This window comes from Lepidochelys kempii, chromosome 3 (genome assembly GCF_965140265.1).
Source record: "Lepidochelys kempii isolate rLepKem1 chromosome 3, rLepKem1.hap2, whole genome shotgun sequence".
NCBI lineage: Eukaryota > Metazoa > Chordata > Testudines > Cheloniidae > Lepidochelys > Lepidochelys kempii.
Window position 1 is genome coordinate 106,052,455 of NC_133258.1, and position 17,921 is coordinate 106,070,375.

The 17,921-nt window shown below is 45.0% G+C and overlaps 1 protein-coding gene across 2 annotated transcripts; it reads left to right on the plus strand.

Moving 5' to 3' along the window:
- The first annotated feature begins 3,818 nt into the window (after window positions 1-3,818).
- Window positions 3,819-17,908, plus strand: ABRACL (ABRA C-terminal like). 2 transcript variants are annotated; one of them, XM_073337481.1, is made up of 4 exons: window positions 3,819-3,899; window positions 7,429-7,531; window positions 12,015-12,081; window positions 17,621-17,908. In XM_073337481.1, exons 3-4 carry the CDS (start codon window positions 12,021-12,023, stop codon window positions 17,803-17,805), a joined length of 246 nt encoding a protein of 81 aa, XP_073193582.1. In that variant the 5' UTR covers window positions 3,819-3,899; window positions 7,429-7,531; window positions 12,015-12,020; the 3' UTR covers window positions 17,806-17,908. The 2 variants fall into 2 exon arrangements, with proteins under 2 accessions (XP_073193582.1, XP_073193581.1); XM_073337480.1 differs by lacking the exon at window positions 7,429-7,531 and having other exon boundaries at window positions 3,820-3,899.
- The last annotated feature ends 13 nt before the right edge of the window (window positions 17,909-17,921 follow it).

Sequence of the window (17,921 nt, forward strand, 5' to 3'; positions counted from 1 at the left end):
ACGTCCACCAAGCATACCTTTAGGGTCATCCTGAAGCTCTTTTAGCTCTCTACTGTATTACTAACATTATGGGCCAATCTTGCAGTCTGCACTCAAGTGGAACACTTTCTTCATTCCTGAGAGAGATTTATGCTTAGGTTAGACCAAAGGCAAGTTGCCTTGGTAATGTACATCAGATTTTAAGGGGTACTTGAGGAAGACTCCTCCTTCTTTTCTAATCCAATGTTAAAAGAGTTATACTGCTAAATTTAGGGAGAAGGAGGGATGAATTCCCCAGAAGCATATAATGGGATGTGGATGTGGATATGGGCAAGGGCAGGGATGCACTGAGGCAACTTCCTAAAGAGAAACCTACTTTATAAACTAATCCTTCAAACATACAAGTGATTTGAGTAACTGTGTGAGTGATCCCATGTAACTCAGTGGGATTACTCATGTAAATGTTGGCAGAAATCAGTGTCCACAATGGTGGACAGTAACTAGCTTTTCTATTTCTGATTTCTCTGTTTTCCTGAGGTTGGTCAGCCATGCTCACTATCCTTTACATGATGATTTTAAAGTAGGAAATGGGGCCACTACTGTCAGCCTCTTCCCTCCATGTCTTTCGTTATCCACTTCAGTAGTCCTATAAAGTGTGCTTAGAGGGACCCAAAGTACAGCAGTCACCCCATAAATATCAAGAATTCAGCATCCATGTTGGGCCTTGAAGTTAAACAAACAAACAAAAAGCCACATTTGAAATAAAAAAAAACAGTTTGTCCTATAATAGAGAAGAGGTCCAGTAAATGCGTGTGAAAGATCTTCAGAATTAATTACAGGTTTCAGAGTAACAGCCGTGTTAGTCTGTATTCACAAAAAGAAAAGGAGTACTTGTGGCACCTTAGAGACTAACCAATGTATTTAAGCATAAGCTTTCGTGAGATGCATCCGATGAAGTGAGCTGTAGCTCACAAAAGCTTATGCTCAAATACATTGGTTAGTCTCTAAGGTGCCACAAGTACTGCTTTTCTTTTTGCAGAATTAATTAGAAAGAGTTTCTTGAAACATCAGAAATTCCAAGGCAAGGAAAGAAGCTTAAAGCATCAGTAATCTTCAAAAAGCATCTTCAGAAAAAGGATCTTCAAAAAAGAACTAGATAAATTCATGGAGCATAGGTCCATCAATGGCTATTAGCCAGGATGGGCAGGGATGGTGTCCTTAGCCTCTGTTTGCCAGCAGCTGGGAATGGGTGACAGGGGATGGATCACTTGATGACAAGACTACCTGTTCTGTTCATTCCCTCTGAAGCGCCTGGCATTGGCCACCGTCGGAAGACAGGATACTGGACTAGATGGACCTTTGGTCTGACCCAGAATGGCCATTCTTATGTAACTTATGTAAGTAAGAAGACAGTGGAAATATTTAGGACACACTTTAACGATGCCACCAACATGACTTCCACAACATGTGATAATAGGGTCACCACCTGAAAAGAGACAAAGAGGGTGACGTAGAACAACATTATGCAGCACAACAGAGAAAGAAGCCAAATCCATCAATAAGACAATCAGAAGCCTTACAGACCATCATAGGACTGAAATAAAAGCGAGAAATTGTTGGATGCCCTATGCGCCTGAGGGTGCAGGAGCAAAAAGAAAGAAGATGACCTTCTGGAACTAGCATAAAGCCAGAGTGATTGGCTTTGTGCCAGTCTCCAGCATGGTAGAAGAGTGGGATAAAATCCAACCCCAAACCTATGGTCAGGTTATTGGGGTTGCAATCCAGGCTAATGTAGCAGTGACAGAGGAGCAATCACTTTAAAGGCTCATATAAAATTTCTATTTCAAGATGCTACTACATCTTCAGAATATTCTTGTTCTGATTTCTCAGCTGAAAACCCATTTATAAATGCTATTCTCCTGAGAGACTGGTATGGCTCAAGCAACAATATAATTCTCTATTTCCAACTGCAACAGTCTCTAGGTTCTTGCTTGCCCCCATCACATCTCTGAGACATCACTGACTTGTGGTCAGTCTGTTTCTCAGATCTGCAGCCAGTAAGTCTTCTTTGTTCTCTGTGGAAATGTTCTACTTTTCCATTATGTTAGAGACCTATCTTGGATGGGATGTGGCAGATTGTCTGTTACTTGAAGCCTTGAAAGCAAGCCTGGGTATCTGTTTAAAAGATGTTACAGTTCAAACAGAAATTATGACTAAGGCTGTGAGTCTGTCATGGAAGTCCTGGAAAGTCATGGGTTTGGGTGACTTTTTGGGACCTCCGTGATTTCTGCAATGGCCGGTGCAGCTGGCCCGGGGGCCACCTGAGCAGCTCGGGCAGTTCCTGGGGTAGCTGCACCTCGGGCCACCACGCCTCCAGCCCCAGCAGCAGCAGGATTTTGGGTGTGGGAGGGGGCTCCGGGCTGAGGCAGGGGGTTCAAGTGTTAAGGTGAGTGAGGCCTCTGGGTGGCACTTACCTAGGGGGGCTCCCTGGAAGCGGCGAGATGTTCCTCTCTCAGCTCCTAGGCAGAGGTGTGGCCAGGTGGCTTTGCGCACTGCCTCTGCTTGCAGGCACCGCCCCTGCAGCTCCCGCTGGCTGCAGTTCCCAGCCAATGGGAGCTGCGGATTGGGTGCTCAGGGCAGGGACAGCGTGCGGAGCCCTCCTGGCCACTCCTCCGCCTAGGATCTGAGGGAGGGATATGTTGTCGCTTCTGGAGAGCCATGCGGAATCAGATAGGGAGCTTACCAGCCCTGCCAAACCCCTCCACCGAGCAGCAGCAGGGGTCTTGGGATGTGCACCCCGCCTGCCCCTCCAAGCACCACCGGGGGTCCCAGGCCCCCCAGAGCACACATGCTGCCCATGGCCTGTCCATGACTTTTACTAAAAATACATGTGATTAAAACGTGCAGAAATTGCTAGGTGAGGTTCTATGGCCAACATTATACAGAAGGTCAGACTAGATGATCATATTGGTCCTAACTGGCCCTAAAATCTATGAAGCATATCCATTAGAACTGATAGATAAAGAGAGGCACGGACAACCATCTGTGGCTTTTGGTCCAAACCCAATAAATTTTTCTCTGTTGGAGGACTACACACAAAACAAACCTTTATTTCTCCAAAAAAAATGAAGAGAAGGGAAAAAAGTTATATTTTTGATAGCACATCATGGGAGAGAGAGGAAATCTTGCATTGTATCCCTTCTTCTTTGCCTGTAGATTGCTTAAGTAGACTGTAAATTCTTTGGGGGCATTGACTTGGGTTCTTATGTCTGTAAAGCACAGCACACTTTTGGGTACTCTATAAATAATATTTCATTTTGTTAGAGCTTATCTGTCAGCTGATGAATGTAAAGTTCCTTGAGTTTGTGCAGGAAATAGTACATTATTTTCCTGACTGGCTCTAGTCAAAACTTGCTTCTCCATCCACAAAAATAGTGGATAGCAAGTTAATAAAAAATCCCAACATAAAAAAAAAATCCCTTTACAATGGGAGAGCTTAGAGACTCTCCAGTTACACTTGCCTACACAGAGTTGATGTTTCCGGGGTCCCATTCAATGGGTGAGTTAATTCACCTAGCAGCCTCTGCCTGAAAGCTCTGTGGCAGCCTAACGACTGGGGGGAGGGGATCTCGTGCAGCAGACAACAAAAAGATCAGGGAGAGAGGCTGCTGGGGGGAGCAATAGCCCCTGCATGACCTCTTGAGCTGGGGCTGTACAAAGGCAGACTCTGTGTTGAATCCCCCCCGCCCATTCTCATAGGCTTCCCCATTCCCGTGGGCGGCACTTTCTCCCAGCATTTGAAATATACTTGTTGCAGCTCTCTCGGCCTCCCGCCGCCACTTCCTCCTCCTGCACTCGGCACCTCTGGCCGCTCCCTTCTGATTCCTGCAAGAAAAGCCGCCGGGCGGGCAGATAAGCGGGTGAGTGGAACCTGCCCCGGCTGGCTCCCCAAGCCGCGGGGGGCACCGTGCCCGGGGAGGAGGGGAAGGGGGCTGGCCTTTGCACACCGAGCCTTCCCCGCACGCGGCCGCGGAATGACTGCAGAGCCGCAGCCGGGGAGTCCGCTCGCGGGGCAGGGGCGGAGGTCTCCGTTCCCGGGGTTGGACCGGGGGAGCCCGCGGCAGGGAAAGGGGCTGCTGGCTGCACCCTGCGGGCAGCGCTTCCGCACCGGGACCTATGTGACACCGCACTGCACCTGGCTGGGGTGGGAGCCCCCTGCTGTGCCTGCCGCACGCTGCGTCCCAGCTCCGGGGAGGCCACAGTCCTCCGCCGCGCCGTGGATGGAGGAGCGGGGCAGTGTAGGGCAGACCCAGTCCGCAGCGTCGGGGCTCACAGGCCACGAGGCTCTGTCCAGAAGGGGGCAAAGGAATGTGCGGCGCGTCCCCTGCGCCGGGTGGGGAGTTCCTCCCTCCGGGTCTGCACTTCGGGGCGCTGCTGCTGCTGCAGGGGCTCGCCACGGCCCCAGCAGTTCCCACTCTCCACGCCCCGCACCCACGGGCCTCCCACAGGCTGCCGTATCGCCTTTCTGCTCCATGCCGCCTTGCTCGGCGGGAGAGCAATGCGGTTGTTGGTAGTTATGCACAGGAGGACAGAGCGGGATCTGGAGGCAGCAGGAAGGCAAAGCGCACGGGATGAAGTGTGGTTAGAGCCCATACTCGATGAGCCCTATGCTACTCCAAGCGAGGCACCATGACCAAATAGGGTGTGTGGTATATATCAGGAAGGAAGTTAGTCATTCTCCAATTGCAGACCTGTTATTTACTGAGCACTAAGCTAATGCACAGGAATGTGCTTACGGCCCTTTAAACACAAACAGGGACCCAAGGCAGGTTTGTTTAAAACTAAATTGACAAATTTGCAAGACCATCAGAGAGTTCCCTGCCAAGTCTTACTCATTTGGAGAGAGTTTCTAGCAGTTTTTGAAGCAGCTCCTTTGGGAGAAGAGCTTTTCTGCTTGTTTCAATAAACCATTTACAACATCACTCAAAAGAAATCTCCGCCTCATGCGAGTTGTCAGATCTCACAGCCTTGAGTTTAAAGGGCAGCAGACAGGTTGGTCAGAAAAAGAAGTCTTTTTACTGCATTCTCACTCGGTATGCCTTCTTTTTAATTGTTATGTTTAAAATTTTTGCTCAGAGGGATGGTGTCTTGAAATGGACATCTTCCACTCTGATCCTTAACAGAATCTTTTAGCAAGGTCCCTGCACTCATGACTTCTATTGACTTCAGCAGGATTCAATGAGGAAATACGGTTCATGCTAGCAGATCTTCAAGCAGCATTGGGACTTGGGCATTATCATGGTGCTGCAGTGCCACTATAGTTAAGGTTGCATCATGATTTCTGTTAAAAAAATTGATCTTTCTAAGTCCTCTATAATTGACATGCTGAGTCAGATTCCTTTGAAATTTGGTGTGTCTTAAGAAGGTTCAGGGTAGGGCTAATGATCCAAATTTAGGGTCATTCGAGCATGGTGTTCCAAAGATATAAGTCTTGAAATAAATAGCAATGTTTCAAAAAGTTTCCAGGTGGTGTGTTTGGGTTTTTTGTTTGATCTTTTGCACAGTGCTAGGGATCAAACTGCCAATGTGATGTGGGTCAAGATGGTCTCAGTCTGTCAAGTTTTACCCAAGGTAGTGCACGGCACCCACTAAATCTTTGGGGGACCTAAATTGAGAATGTTATTTCATGTACATTTTTTACAGTAGGCCTACACCAATAAGAAAAATTACTCGACCAATTTCCATTCCTGTTGTTTTATATGCTTTAAAGCTCAACACTTAGTAATGCTCTAAAATCTGATTGGTTAATCAGCTTGCTTGGAAACTTGGTGTGCCTCAGGGGGGTGCTGGGTAGCATTAGTGATGCAAATTTGGGGTCATTTGACTGAGGGGTTCCTTAGTTACAGGCCTCTGTACACCCCCTCAAAAGCCCAGTTTCCCTCTGCTGCCTTGTACTGTTAAACTGAGAGCTACTAAAGACTGGATGAATGACATGCCTCATTGAGATTGATAGTGGTGAACTCAGCCTTCAATTAATATAACTAGGCATAAATTAATGACAAGCCCCTACCTAAGACAAAAGGAGTTTTGCACTGAGTGGCCGGAGTTTGCTGCAATTTGTCAGTCATGGGTGGCAATTTTATTTGGGGGTGGAGGGAATATAATAAAAGTATTTTGGGGGGAAAAGTAGAGGAGAGGGGAGTGGTATTAGGGGATGGAGGATTGGAAAAACATGAGGAGAGTGGTTTGGGGCTGCAGCAAAAGGAGTGGGCTTAGGGGGATGCATGGTAGAGGAGGGAAGAGAGGTGAGGGAGTCCTTGCCCCCCGCAGCTCTGCCTGCACACCCCATCCCTGCACCCCATAGCTCTGCCAATGCACCCCAAACTTCCTGCACCCCACAGCTCTGCCAATGCATCCCAACCCCCCCTGCTCCCCACAGCTAGACCTGTGCACCTCAACCCATGTACAAACCCTTCACACATCCACCAATTCCATTTGACTATAAGCTCTTTGGGGCAGGGACTTCTCATTATTATAGTGCTGTGGTAGTGCCACTCTAATTGAGGCTGCATCAATTCCTCTAAAAAGTGGCAGGCTTAGCTGTATTTCTTTGACATTTGGTGCCTCAGCAGGGTGCAGGGTAGGGGTCATTTGAGCTATGGGTTGCAAAGATATAAGGCCTGAAAAAATAGCCATTTTTCAAAAAGTTTCTAGGTGGGGTCTCTTTGCTTAGAGCTAGAGGTCAAATTATTGATGGGATGTGGGTCAAAATGGTTTCAGTCTGTCGAGTTTTACCCAAGACAGTATCTGATCCTTTATATGTGTATGCACCTCATGTATACCATCAGATGTAATACTTCATGTTGCTTGCTACAAGTTCTCTTTCTTATAATGTGCTTTTATTCTATGGGGAAGTTTACTGTGAACACAGCAGAATAGGCAGTAGCCAGAATAACCAGAAATTTTATTATATCAGGTGGGGAAGAGCTAGACTACTTTGGGGGGGGGGAGGCTATGAGGGGATGAGGGATTAGCCACAGGGAGCGGGGTTGTGGCTGTGGAGGGGACAGGAAATGAGGATGGGTGGTAGACAAGCTTTGGATTGGTTGTTTGAGAAAATCTGTTTTACTTACCCATCCCCACACAGACACTCCCCAAGGACAAGTGGCTACTTCCTGATCTTGGGGCAAATTAATATGGTGTTTTCAAAGATACATAGTGTGGAGGTTTGGAACTGACACCACAGGTACCTTGACTACTGAGGGAAAAGAATTTATAGAAACATGTGTGCTGCCAGGCTTGCCAATATGTGGATTCTGGGTGGATCATGAGGTGGCAAAAGTTTGTGGGAGAGCAAGGAGTACATCAAGACATGAAGATTGCTGATTACAGGTAGATTAGATGGAGAGAGGTGTCCTGAACTGGCATCATCTTTTGCTCACTCTGCAGCATCTAACCAGTGATGTAAGAGGTGGTGATCTACCAGACATTATGATGATTCACTCTGGTGGAAATGATCTGGGCCTTATTCCTGGTGCACGCCTCATAAAATGTAAGTGAGCAGATTTGGATTGCATCAAAGAGTTCTGTCCAGGAGCTGTAATAATTTTCTCTGAAAACAATTGCTACAGCAACAATAATGGAAGATGTGTTGAAAGAACATTAAATAGGAAATGGGAGGGTTTGTGGCTGACCAGAAAAGGTGTATGGTATAGCAATGAAAAATACAAGTTCTGACACCTCTGGGGTACATCTGTTGGAAAAGGTTCAGAGGATCTTTCTCACAAATCTAAAACTGTCAGTATTTTGGAAAAGAAATCCCGCCTGTGATTTCTCTCATGTGTCCTAACACAAACTCCACCATCTGAAACACGACCAGGAACACCATTCCACTGTAACACAGCTGTCCTTCAGTTGGTGGTAAGTTGTCCTCTTGCACAATGTTGAGTTAAACAAAACGCAAACATTTCAGCAACTATGGGGTTAGCAGAGTAAATGTATGGGTGTTAACGGGGCATATCGGGGCAGTGTGGAAAGAGGTTAAGGTTGCATTGGCAACCTTAATGTGCATTTCCTAGTTTTCAGAAATTTGAGTTCTGCCAGGGGATGACCTACCACTAAGCAATCTTAACTTTGAATTAACATACATTTTTGCCATTGAATTGTAATAGTTTTAGGACTAGATAAGCAGTAGTCATAAACCTTACACCAGCATATCTCAGTACAATACAAACATCATAAAGTCTGACCATGTAGGTCCAATCCTGATTCTGCTAAAGTTAATGGAAAGTTTAGTGGAAATTTCCACTTCAGTGGGAACAGGTTCAGGCTTTTAATCTAGCATAGCATTACACTGAGTAGCTAGTAACATCAGATACTTTAGACATATTTTTGGCGATAAAAATGATGTACAAATTATTACAATAATAAAACCTAGTTTTTCTACAGTGTTTTTCATCAGTAGATCTCAAAGAACTATACAAGGAGGTAAGTATCATTATCCCCATTTTACAGATGGGAAAACTGAGGCACAGAGAGGCACTGACAACATATTTCCAGGTATGCAGGCAAAATAATATTACATTCTTCTGCCAGGCAAATTTCTAGGATGAAAAGTGAAATTTAGTTTTCCTAATACCTGGTGAAAATCATGTTGGATGCCACAAACAGCACTAGTATAATGAATGTTAGAGTTGACATTTGCTTTGACATTTGGCATGAAGGATTTATTCCAAAGTAAAGTGAATAATATCTAAGGGTATGTCTACGCTACCTGCCGGATTGGCAGGCAGTGATCGATCCAGCAGGGGTCGATTTATGGCATCTAGTCTAGACGCGATAAATCGACCCCCGAGCGCTCTCCCGTCGACTCCTGTACTCCACCGCCGCGAGAGGCGCAGGCAGAGTTGACGGGGGAGCAGCAGCAGTCGACTCACTGTGGTGAAGACACCATGGTAAGTTGATCTAAGTATGTCAACTTCAGCTACATTATTTACGTAGCTGAAGTTGCGTAACTTAGATCGACACCCCCCCCCCCCCAGTGTAGACCAGGGTAGTATTGCTTAAAATAATATCTTTGTGTCGATTCTTCCAGTTAAGCATGCCTTATACAATCTCCTTTGACTTTTCATGGGAATTTTGCATAAAGAAGTAGTTCAGACTTAGTCTCCAAGATGTTCTTTCCTAAACTGATGGTGGTGGGGGGGGAATCTAAATTAATTTTAAACAGTCATTTTCAAATATAAGTCAATGTTACTACTTACAGTAGCAAGCACTACACTTGGTAGTGTTTGAAGGATCAGCTCTTAGACTGTAAGCTCCTTGGGACTTGGGGTTGTCTTCTGTGTCTTGTACAATGCAAAGCACTTTGCCATCACTTTAAATTAAAAAAAAAATGGAACTTCAAGTTTGAAGAATTCATTTGCTCCATCACCTAATATAATTAGAACTTTGATATCATGTTGCCATTTAGTTTTAAACACGTTTTGAAGAGGTGGCAGCACTGCAGCATCTGCTGTTGGAATATTGTTCAGCACTTGCTAATATCCACTTGCATATTCATGATCAATCATGTTATCATGCTTTAGGGAGGTAATGTAGGTTGGATGAGGTTGTGTGTGCCAAATCCCCTAAACCCATGCACATGTGAGTAGCCTGTTTTCCTATAAAGCCACAAAGTTTGTGGAGCTGGCTTTTCTAATAAACTTTTAACACAAGAGGAAGGAATTATATAACACTGAAAAACTAGCATAATGGGGTGTCTCAATGACTCCATGCTAGACTTGCTCACTTTACATGAACAAAGATTATTTTTTCTAGATGCCAAGTTTGCAAACTGAATCTGGGATCAGAAAGTCACATTTTGTCCCTGGCTCTTGCATGTGTAATAAAAGATCTGAAAATGGGACTAAGTTAAAGATTCTTTTGGTGCATGACAGAGAGAGAGAAGAACGCAGCCCATGCTTCCATAGTGGAATTTGCTTTGCTGGGCTAACAGGAGTTTAAAAGTACTGTAGGAAAAACTTACTGTTGTCAGGTCAAAAGAGAGCTGATCTTACTCTTAATAAACACATGGAACAAATCTATTAAACAATAAAATAATAAAACCTATTCTGACCATCACTGCCCTCTATTTGATAAAACCCAGTCAAAAGGGTTAAGCATTTCTCATAGAAGTTCTGGGGTTTCAGAATATAAATGCCATTCTTGGCAGAGAGTCAATGGTCCCAATCTATCTTCCATGAACTGGCCATGTCCAGTGGACCCATTCAAGGCATCACATTCTAGTGAGATGTGCAGTTTGCATCTCAAAATAACCCTTATCGCACTTGCCCAGTCAGGTTTCTTTGTATTTGCTTGTTGATGTACATCATACTACACTGCACTATGATCTTTTCAACTCTTACAAACTAAGCAGGGTCAAACCTGCTTAATTTGTCAGTGGGAACCCTCTAGAAAATGCTAGGTGCCCCAAGAAATGTCAATTTAGTAAGTGGTCCTCTGCCCTCTGCATCAGCATCAAGTAATGTATCAGCATGGTGCAAGGTCGTATTGCCACTGCCTTTTAAATGAGGCGCAAGAGACCCTGAAAACCTGTGCACATTATAAATCCCATGACATTTTTCAAAAGCACAGGGTTATTAACCCTGGTATTTTGGCCAAATAACAATTTGGGTAATTACAGTCTTTTTACCAAATAAGTTCTCCTTCACTTCCTGCCCTAAACTATTGTATAGCATTGACTGTTGCCATATTTCACAGCAAAGGAAGTTGCATTTAGTGGGCCAAGAGAGTCTTACAAAACATATTCAGGGGCAAATTTTGTCTTTTAATAGTTCTTTGGGATCACGGTGAGTGAAAGTAAATATTGGCATCATTGTGACAGGGCATTTGTCTAAACTTTCCCAGCACTGCTAAAACCAGTTCAGTTCACTGGCAATAGTAAGGTGGGAGTACCAGTGTAAATAAAGTATCAGTGATCACTGGCCTTTTAACCCTTTTTGTGTTGTGTAAACCTGCTCTGAGCAGGATTAGGTTAGTTTGGGGTAGATCCTCAACTCAAGTAAATTGGCTTAGCTCCATTGACTTCAATGGAACAACACTAATTTATACCATTTGAGGATCTGGCCTGTGGTGCTGAAAACACCAGTGGCTGCCTGGAGCCTTTTCTAGAGTGCTCCCAAGGTTGCTCCCACTGGTGGAGCTGCACTAGCTATAGTAATCGTGGGAAATTTTAGGGGGAGAACCCTTTTTAGACACAGCTATTCAGTCTTTGCCATGCATTTCACTTTAGAATGCCATGCTAATACCTGCTTAGAGGTTACAAATGCATGACTGTGGGCCCAAAGTAAGGTGCTGAGACTCCCACTGATGCCATATTGCAGGCAGAAAGATGAATGGTTGGCAGGAAGCAGGGAAGACTGACAGGGAAAAACAGTCAGGAAAGTTTTAAGGGCTACCTGCCTGTCACATGATCTAGCAGGGGATTTAAGGAAAGGATGTGTCCTCTTTCAAGGGCTGCTGGCTGAGACAGGCAACAGCAAAGCTTCTGGGGACTGAAGTTGGTCAGATGAATTGCTTTGTTTTGTGGTTGGTGTTTGAATAATAAATTGTGCCTGGAGGCAAGGGCCGGAAATGGACTCAGGTGTGGCACTGGCTCTTTCCTGGGCTGGTGAAATAGTCACCAGCTTACAAAGCTATATGAGATTTTAAAAAATTAATACATTTGGGGTTCTTTTTTGTTTGCTTCTAGCCTACAGAGTGCATTTGTGTCACATTTTCAAGCTTTCCTCTGAAACCATGAGGACTAGAAACTTACCCTTTTAAAAATTGAAACCTGCTTGTCACATAATCACGTCTCCAAAATCTGGGGCTTTGAGTGAAACATCAATATTGTCAGAGTCATGATAAAAGTATGAGAGTTGACAACACTGGAGATATATAAACAAGGATCAGATCAGATGAGTTAAAAGAAATTGCAGGGATTGGTCTTAATACCTTATATCTATCTAAATATACATTTACTCTATTTGTAGACAACAATGAATGTGGAACATGAAATTAACCTCTTAGTTGAGGAGATTCGGCGGCTGGGGACCAAAAGTAAGTACTGTAATCTCACTGATCACACAGGTCTAGCCTTACTATGTCAACTTGTGAACTTCACATCACTCATCAACCAATAAGGCTTGGGTCCCAGTTCTACGAAGACTTACATATATGTTTAACTTTGACTTCAATGGCACTACCCACATTGCATAACAGGGACTACTCTTATGCATGAAGTTAAGTACATGCATAAGTCAATGCAGGTTGGGGGCCTTGGAATGAAATCCTGGCTCCATTAAAATCAATGGCAAAACTCCCATTGACTTCAGTGGGGCCAGGATTTTACCCTTGGTCATTAGCTGGATGGGAGTCTTCCAGTTTCAGCTCAGGTATTATGGGAAGTAGCACTCTTCCCTTTGAAGTCAATAATGAAGTAATGATTCAGCATGATAATGGCATAGAGAGGACACTTATAAAGTTTGCAGACAATACCGAGATGAGAGGGGTTGCAAGTGCTTTGGAGGATAGGATTAGAAATCAATATGATCTTGACAAACTGGAGAAATGGTCTGAAGTAAATAGGATGAAATTCAATAAGGACAAATGCAAAGTACACCACTTAGGAAGGAACAATCAGTTGCACACATACAAAATGGGAAATGACTGCCTAGGAAGGAGTACTGCGGAAAGGGATCTGGGGGTCATAATAAATCCCAAGCTAAATATGAGCCAACAGTGAAACACTTGCAAAAAAAGCAAACATCATTCTGGGATGTGTTAGCAGGAGTGTTTTAAGCAAGACACGTGAAGTAATTCTTCCACTCTATTCCACGCTGATTAGGCTTCAACTGGAGTACTGTGTCCAGGGGTGAAAGTAAAATGCAGCTCTTACCAGTACGTGGCTGCTCTACCTCCTCCCTCCCTCCCTCCCTCCCCAGAAGGGGCATGGCCTCGGGCAGAAGGGGCAGGGCTGGGGGTCAGCGTCCCCCAGCCCTTCCATCTGCGCTCCCTGGCCCGCGCCGCCCAGGGCTCCAGCGGCGATTTAAAGGGCCCGGGGCTCCGAGCCCTTTCAAATCGCAGCCCTGGGGCAGCTACTTCTTTTGCCCCCCTGCCCCCCCACTGTCAGCGGCCCTTTTTTTAACATCGCTGCCTTTTTTGTGCCCCCCATCGGTGGTCCTGCCGGGTCGTCGCTGCCCCTTTTGCGAGCCCCCCCCCCCCCCCCCCCCGAGTTGGCGGCCCTGCTGGTAGGGACCTGGCAGAGCTGCCGATCGGGGATGCAAAAGGGGCAGCGACGTTAAAGCGTTGCTGCGGCATCACCTTAAGCAGAGTTCTTAAAGCACTGCTGCTCTAGCGCTTTAAAGTCAGCGGTCCGGGCCGGTACTGGCGGCTACCTTTTACCAGTACGCTGTACCGGCCCGTACCCCCTTACTTTCACCCCTGACTGTGTCCAGGTCTGGGCACCACATTTCAGGAGAGATGTGGACAAACTGGAGAAAATCCAGAGACGAGCAACAAAAATGATTAAAGGTCTAGAAAACATGACCTATGAGGGAAGATTGGAAAAAATTGGGTTTGTTTAGTCTGGAGAAGAGAAGACTGAGAGGGGACATGATAACAGTTTTCAAGTACATAGAAGGTTGTCACAAGGAGAAGGGAGAAAAATTGTTCTTGTTAACCTCTGAGGATAGGACAAGCAGCAATGGCCTTAAATTGCAACAACGGTGGTTTAGATTGGACATTAGGAAAAACTTCCTGACTATGAGGGTGGTTAAGCACTGGAATAAATTGCCTAGGGAGGTGGTGGAATCTCCATCATTGGGGATTTTTAAGAGTGGGGTGGTCTAGATTAGGGGTTCTCAACCTTTTTCTTTCTGAGGCCCCCACCAACATGCTATAAAAACTCCACAGCCCACCTGTGCCACAACAACTGATTTTCTGCATATAAAAGCCAGGGCCAGTATTAGTGGGTAGCAAGCAGGACAATTGTGGGGGGCCCCATGCCACAGGGGCCCCTGTGAAGCTAAGTTTGGCAGTGAGAGATAAAAAGGCACCTTTTAAAAAGTGGAAGTCAGATTCTAGTGAGATAAATAGAAAGGAGCATAAACACTGCCAAATTAAGTGTAAAGATGTAATTAGAAAAGCCAAAAAGGAGTTTGAAGAACAGCTAGCCAAAAACTCAAAAGGTAATAACAAAATATTTTTAAGTACATCAGAAGCAGGAAGCCTGCTAAACAACCAGTGGGACCCCTGGACAATCGAGATACAAAAGGAGCACTTAAAGACGATAAAATAATTGTGGAGAAACTAAATGAATTCTTTGCTTCAGTCTTCACGGCTGAGTATGTTAGGGAGATTCCCAAACCTGAGCCGTCCTTTGTAGGTGACAAATCTGAGGAATTGTCACAGATTGAAGTGTCACTATAGGAGGTTTTGGAATTAATGGAGAAACTGAACAGTAACAAGTCAGCGGGACCAGATGGCATTCACTCAAGAGTTCTGAAGGAACTCAAATGTGAAATTGCGGAACTATTAACTATGGTTTGTAACCTGTACCCAATGACTGTACCCAATGTACCACCTTCTGTACCCAATGACTGGAAGATAGGTAATGTAAAGCCAATATTTAAAAAGGGCTCTAGAGGTGATCCCGGCAGTTACAGACTGGTAAGCCTAATGTCCGTACCAGGCAAATTAGTTGAAACAATAGTAAAGAATAAAATTGTCAGACACCTAGATTGTTGGGCAAAAGGCAACATGGTTTCTGTAAAGGGAAATCATGTCTCACTAATCTATTAGAGTTCTTTGAAGGGGCCAACAACCATGTAGACAAGGGGGATCCAGTGAACATAGTATATTTAGATTTCCAGAAAGCCTTTTACAAGGTCCCTCATCAAAGGCTCTTATGTAAATTAAGGTGTCATGGGCTAAGAGGGAAGATCCTTTCATGGATTGAGAACTGGTTAAAAGACAGGGAACAAAGGGTAGGAATAAATGGTAAATTTTCAGAATGGAGAGGGGTAACTAGTGGTGTTCCCCAAGGGTCAGTTCTAGGACCAGTCCTATTCAACTTATTCATAAATGATCTGGAGAAAGAGGTAAACAGTGAGGTGGCAAAGTTTGCAGATGATCCTAAACTGCTCAAGATAGTTAAGACCAAATCAGACTGTGAAGAACTTCAAAAAGATCCCACAAAACTAAGTGATTGGGTAACAAAATGGCAAATTAAATTTAATGTGGATAAACGTAAAGTAATGCACATTGGAAAAAATAACCCCAACTATACATACAATATGATGGGGGCTAATTTAGCTACAACTAATCAGGAAAGAGATCTTGGAGTCATCATGGATAGTTCTCTGAAGACATCCACGCAGTGTGCAGCAGCAGTCAAAAAAGCGAACAGGATGTTTGAAATCATTAAAAAAGGGATAGAGAATAAGACGGAGACTATCTTATTGCCCTTATATAAATCCATGGTATGCCCACATCTTGAATACTGTGTACAGATGTGGTCTCCTTGTCTCAAAAAAGATATACTGGCATTAGAAAAGGTTCAGAGAAGAGCAACTAAAATGATTCGAGGTTTGGAACGGGCCCCGTAAGAGGAGAGATTAAAGAGGCTAGGACTTTTCAGCTTGGAAAAAAGGAGACAAAGGGGGGATATGATAGAGGTATATAAAATCATGAGTGGTGTGGAGAAGGTGAAAAAGGAAAAGTTATTTACTTGTTCCCATAATATAAGAACTAGGGGCCACCAAATGAAATTAATAGGTAGCAGGTTTAAAACAAATAAAAGGAAGTTCTTCTTCACACAGTGCACAGTCAACCTGTGGAACTCCTTGCCTGAGGAGGTTGTGAAGGCTAGGACTATAACAGGGTTTGAAAGAAAACTGGATAAATTCATGGAGGTTAAGTCCATTAATGGCTATTAGCCAGGATGGGTAAGGAATGGTGTCCCTAGCCTCTGTTTTTCAGAGGGTGGAAATGGAAGGCAGGAGAGAGATCACTTGATCATTGCCTGTTAGGTTCACTCCCTCTGGGGCACCTGGCATTGGCCACTGTCGGTAGACAGGATACTGGGCTGGATGGACTTTTGGTCTGACCCATTATGGTCGTTCTTATGTGGCGGGGCTCAGGCCCTGGACTTCCACCCCATTTGGTGGGACTTTGGCTTTCTGCCCTGGGCCCCAATGAGTCTAACACTGGCCCTGCTTGGCAGCTCCCTTGAAACCTGCCCATGGCCCCCTAGGGGGCCCCGGACTCCTGGTTGAGAACCACTGGTCTAGATAATACTTAGTCCTGCCACGAATGCAGGGGACTAGACTAGATGACCTCTCAAGGTTCCTTCCAGTCCTATGATTCTGTGGTGCAAGGGAAGAGTGCTATTGTAGGTGGTTGTTCAACGTCTTTGAAAATCATTTCCAAATTCCATGAACTTGCTTAGAACAAAGACTATTCTTTTCACTACAATATATCACATTTAACATTCTTAGAGCTCTACCTTTTTTAAAAGAAGTGTCTATAATGATAAAATAAGAAATGTGTGCAACTAGGACAGAGGTGGGCAAACTACGGGCCCGTCCTGTCCAGCCCTTGAGCTCGCGGCCGGGAAGGCCCCTCCCCTGCTGTCCCCCCTTCCCCCGTAGCTACGCCACCAGCACTCTGGGCGGCGTGGCTGCGAGCTCCTGCTGGGCAGCATGGCTGGCTCCGGCCAGTAAGGGGATGGAGGGGGGGGGGGGTGTTGGATAAGGGGCAGGAGGTCCTGTGGACCAGTCGGGGACAGGGAGAAGGGGGGGTTGGATGGGGGGTGGGGTCCTGGGAGGGGGTGGTCAGGGGACAAGGGGTGGGGGGGTTGGATAGGGAGGGGAGTCCCGGGAGGGAGAGGTCGGGGACAAGGAGCAGGGGGAGTTGAATGGGTTGGGGATTCTGAGGGGGGCAGTCAGGGGGCAGGAAATGGGAGGGGGCAGGGGAGCCAGGCTGTTTGGGGAGTCACAGCCTTCCCTGCCTGGCCCTCCATACAGTTTGGCAACCCCGATGTGGTCCTCGGTGCAAAAAGTTTGCCCACCTCTGAACTAGGATCTGGTTTAATAATTTGTTATTCCAGCTTTATGAAAGTGTAACTCTGTTTATTTCTATTTATTTTAATAAAAAAACCTGTTAATTAAATTTTGTTTATTACATAACATTATCTGCTTGTTAGAGAGAATGTAGACTGAGTGATTGTTTTGAAATTAATTTGTACCACTTCAAGAGAGCTATTTTTGTGAGGCAAAGAGGGACACATTAGCTTTTCAATTTGGACTTTAAATGTTAACCAGCATAAGAAACTATTTTAAAACAAATCAATTTCTACAGCTTCAATAATAATGTCTTATAGTGCTTTTCATCCATAGATCTCCACTTTACAAAGAAAGGTAAGTATCAGAGTGGTGAAGTGGCTTGGCCAAGGTCCCACAAAAGATCATTCACTGAGCTGGAAATACAATCCAAGTCTCCTGTCGTGTTTTGACTGTATTTCATATCAATACCTCCAAATATTCCTCCAACTGAAGGACAATCTGCATGTGTTGTAACACTCCTATCTCTGATTTAGATGCTGATGGAAAGCTGAGTGTGAAGTTTGGTGTGCTCTTTGCTGATGAAAAATGTGCCAACCTCTTTGAGGCCCTAGTGGGCACTCTTAAGGCTGCAAAACGAAGGAAGATTGTTACTTACCCAGGAGAGTTACTTTTACAAGGTGTTCATGACCATGTCGATATTTTGTTACTGCAGGACTAATGCAGTTTGCACTTCTCCTGTGCATTAGTTAATTTGTTTCAGGTAAATGATATGCAGACATTTCAGATCAAGGCAAATCATCCTAGTGTGTTTTGATGTATTTTTCTATAACTTTC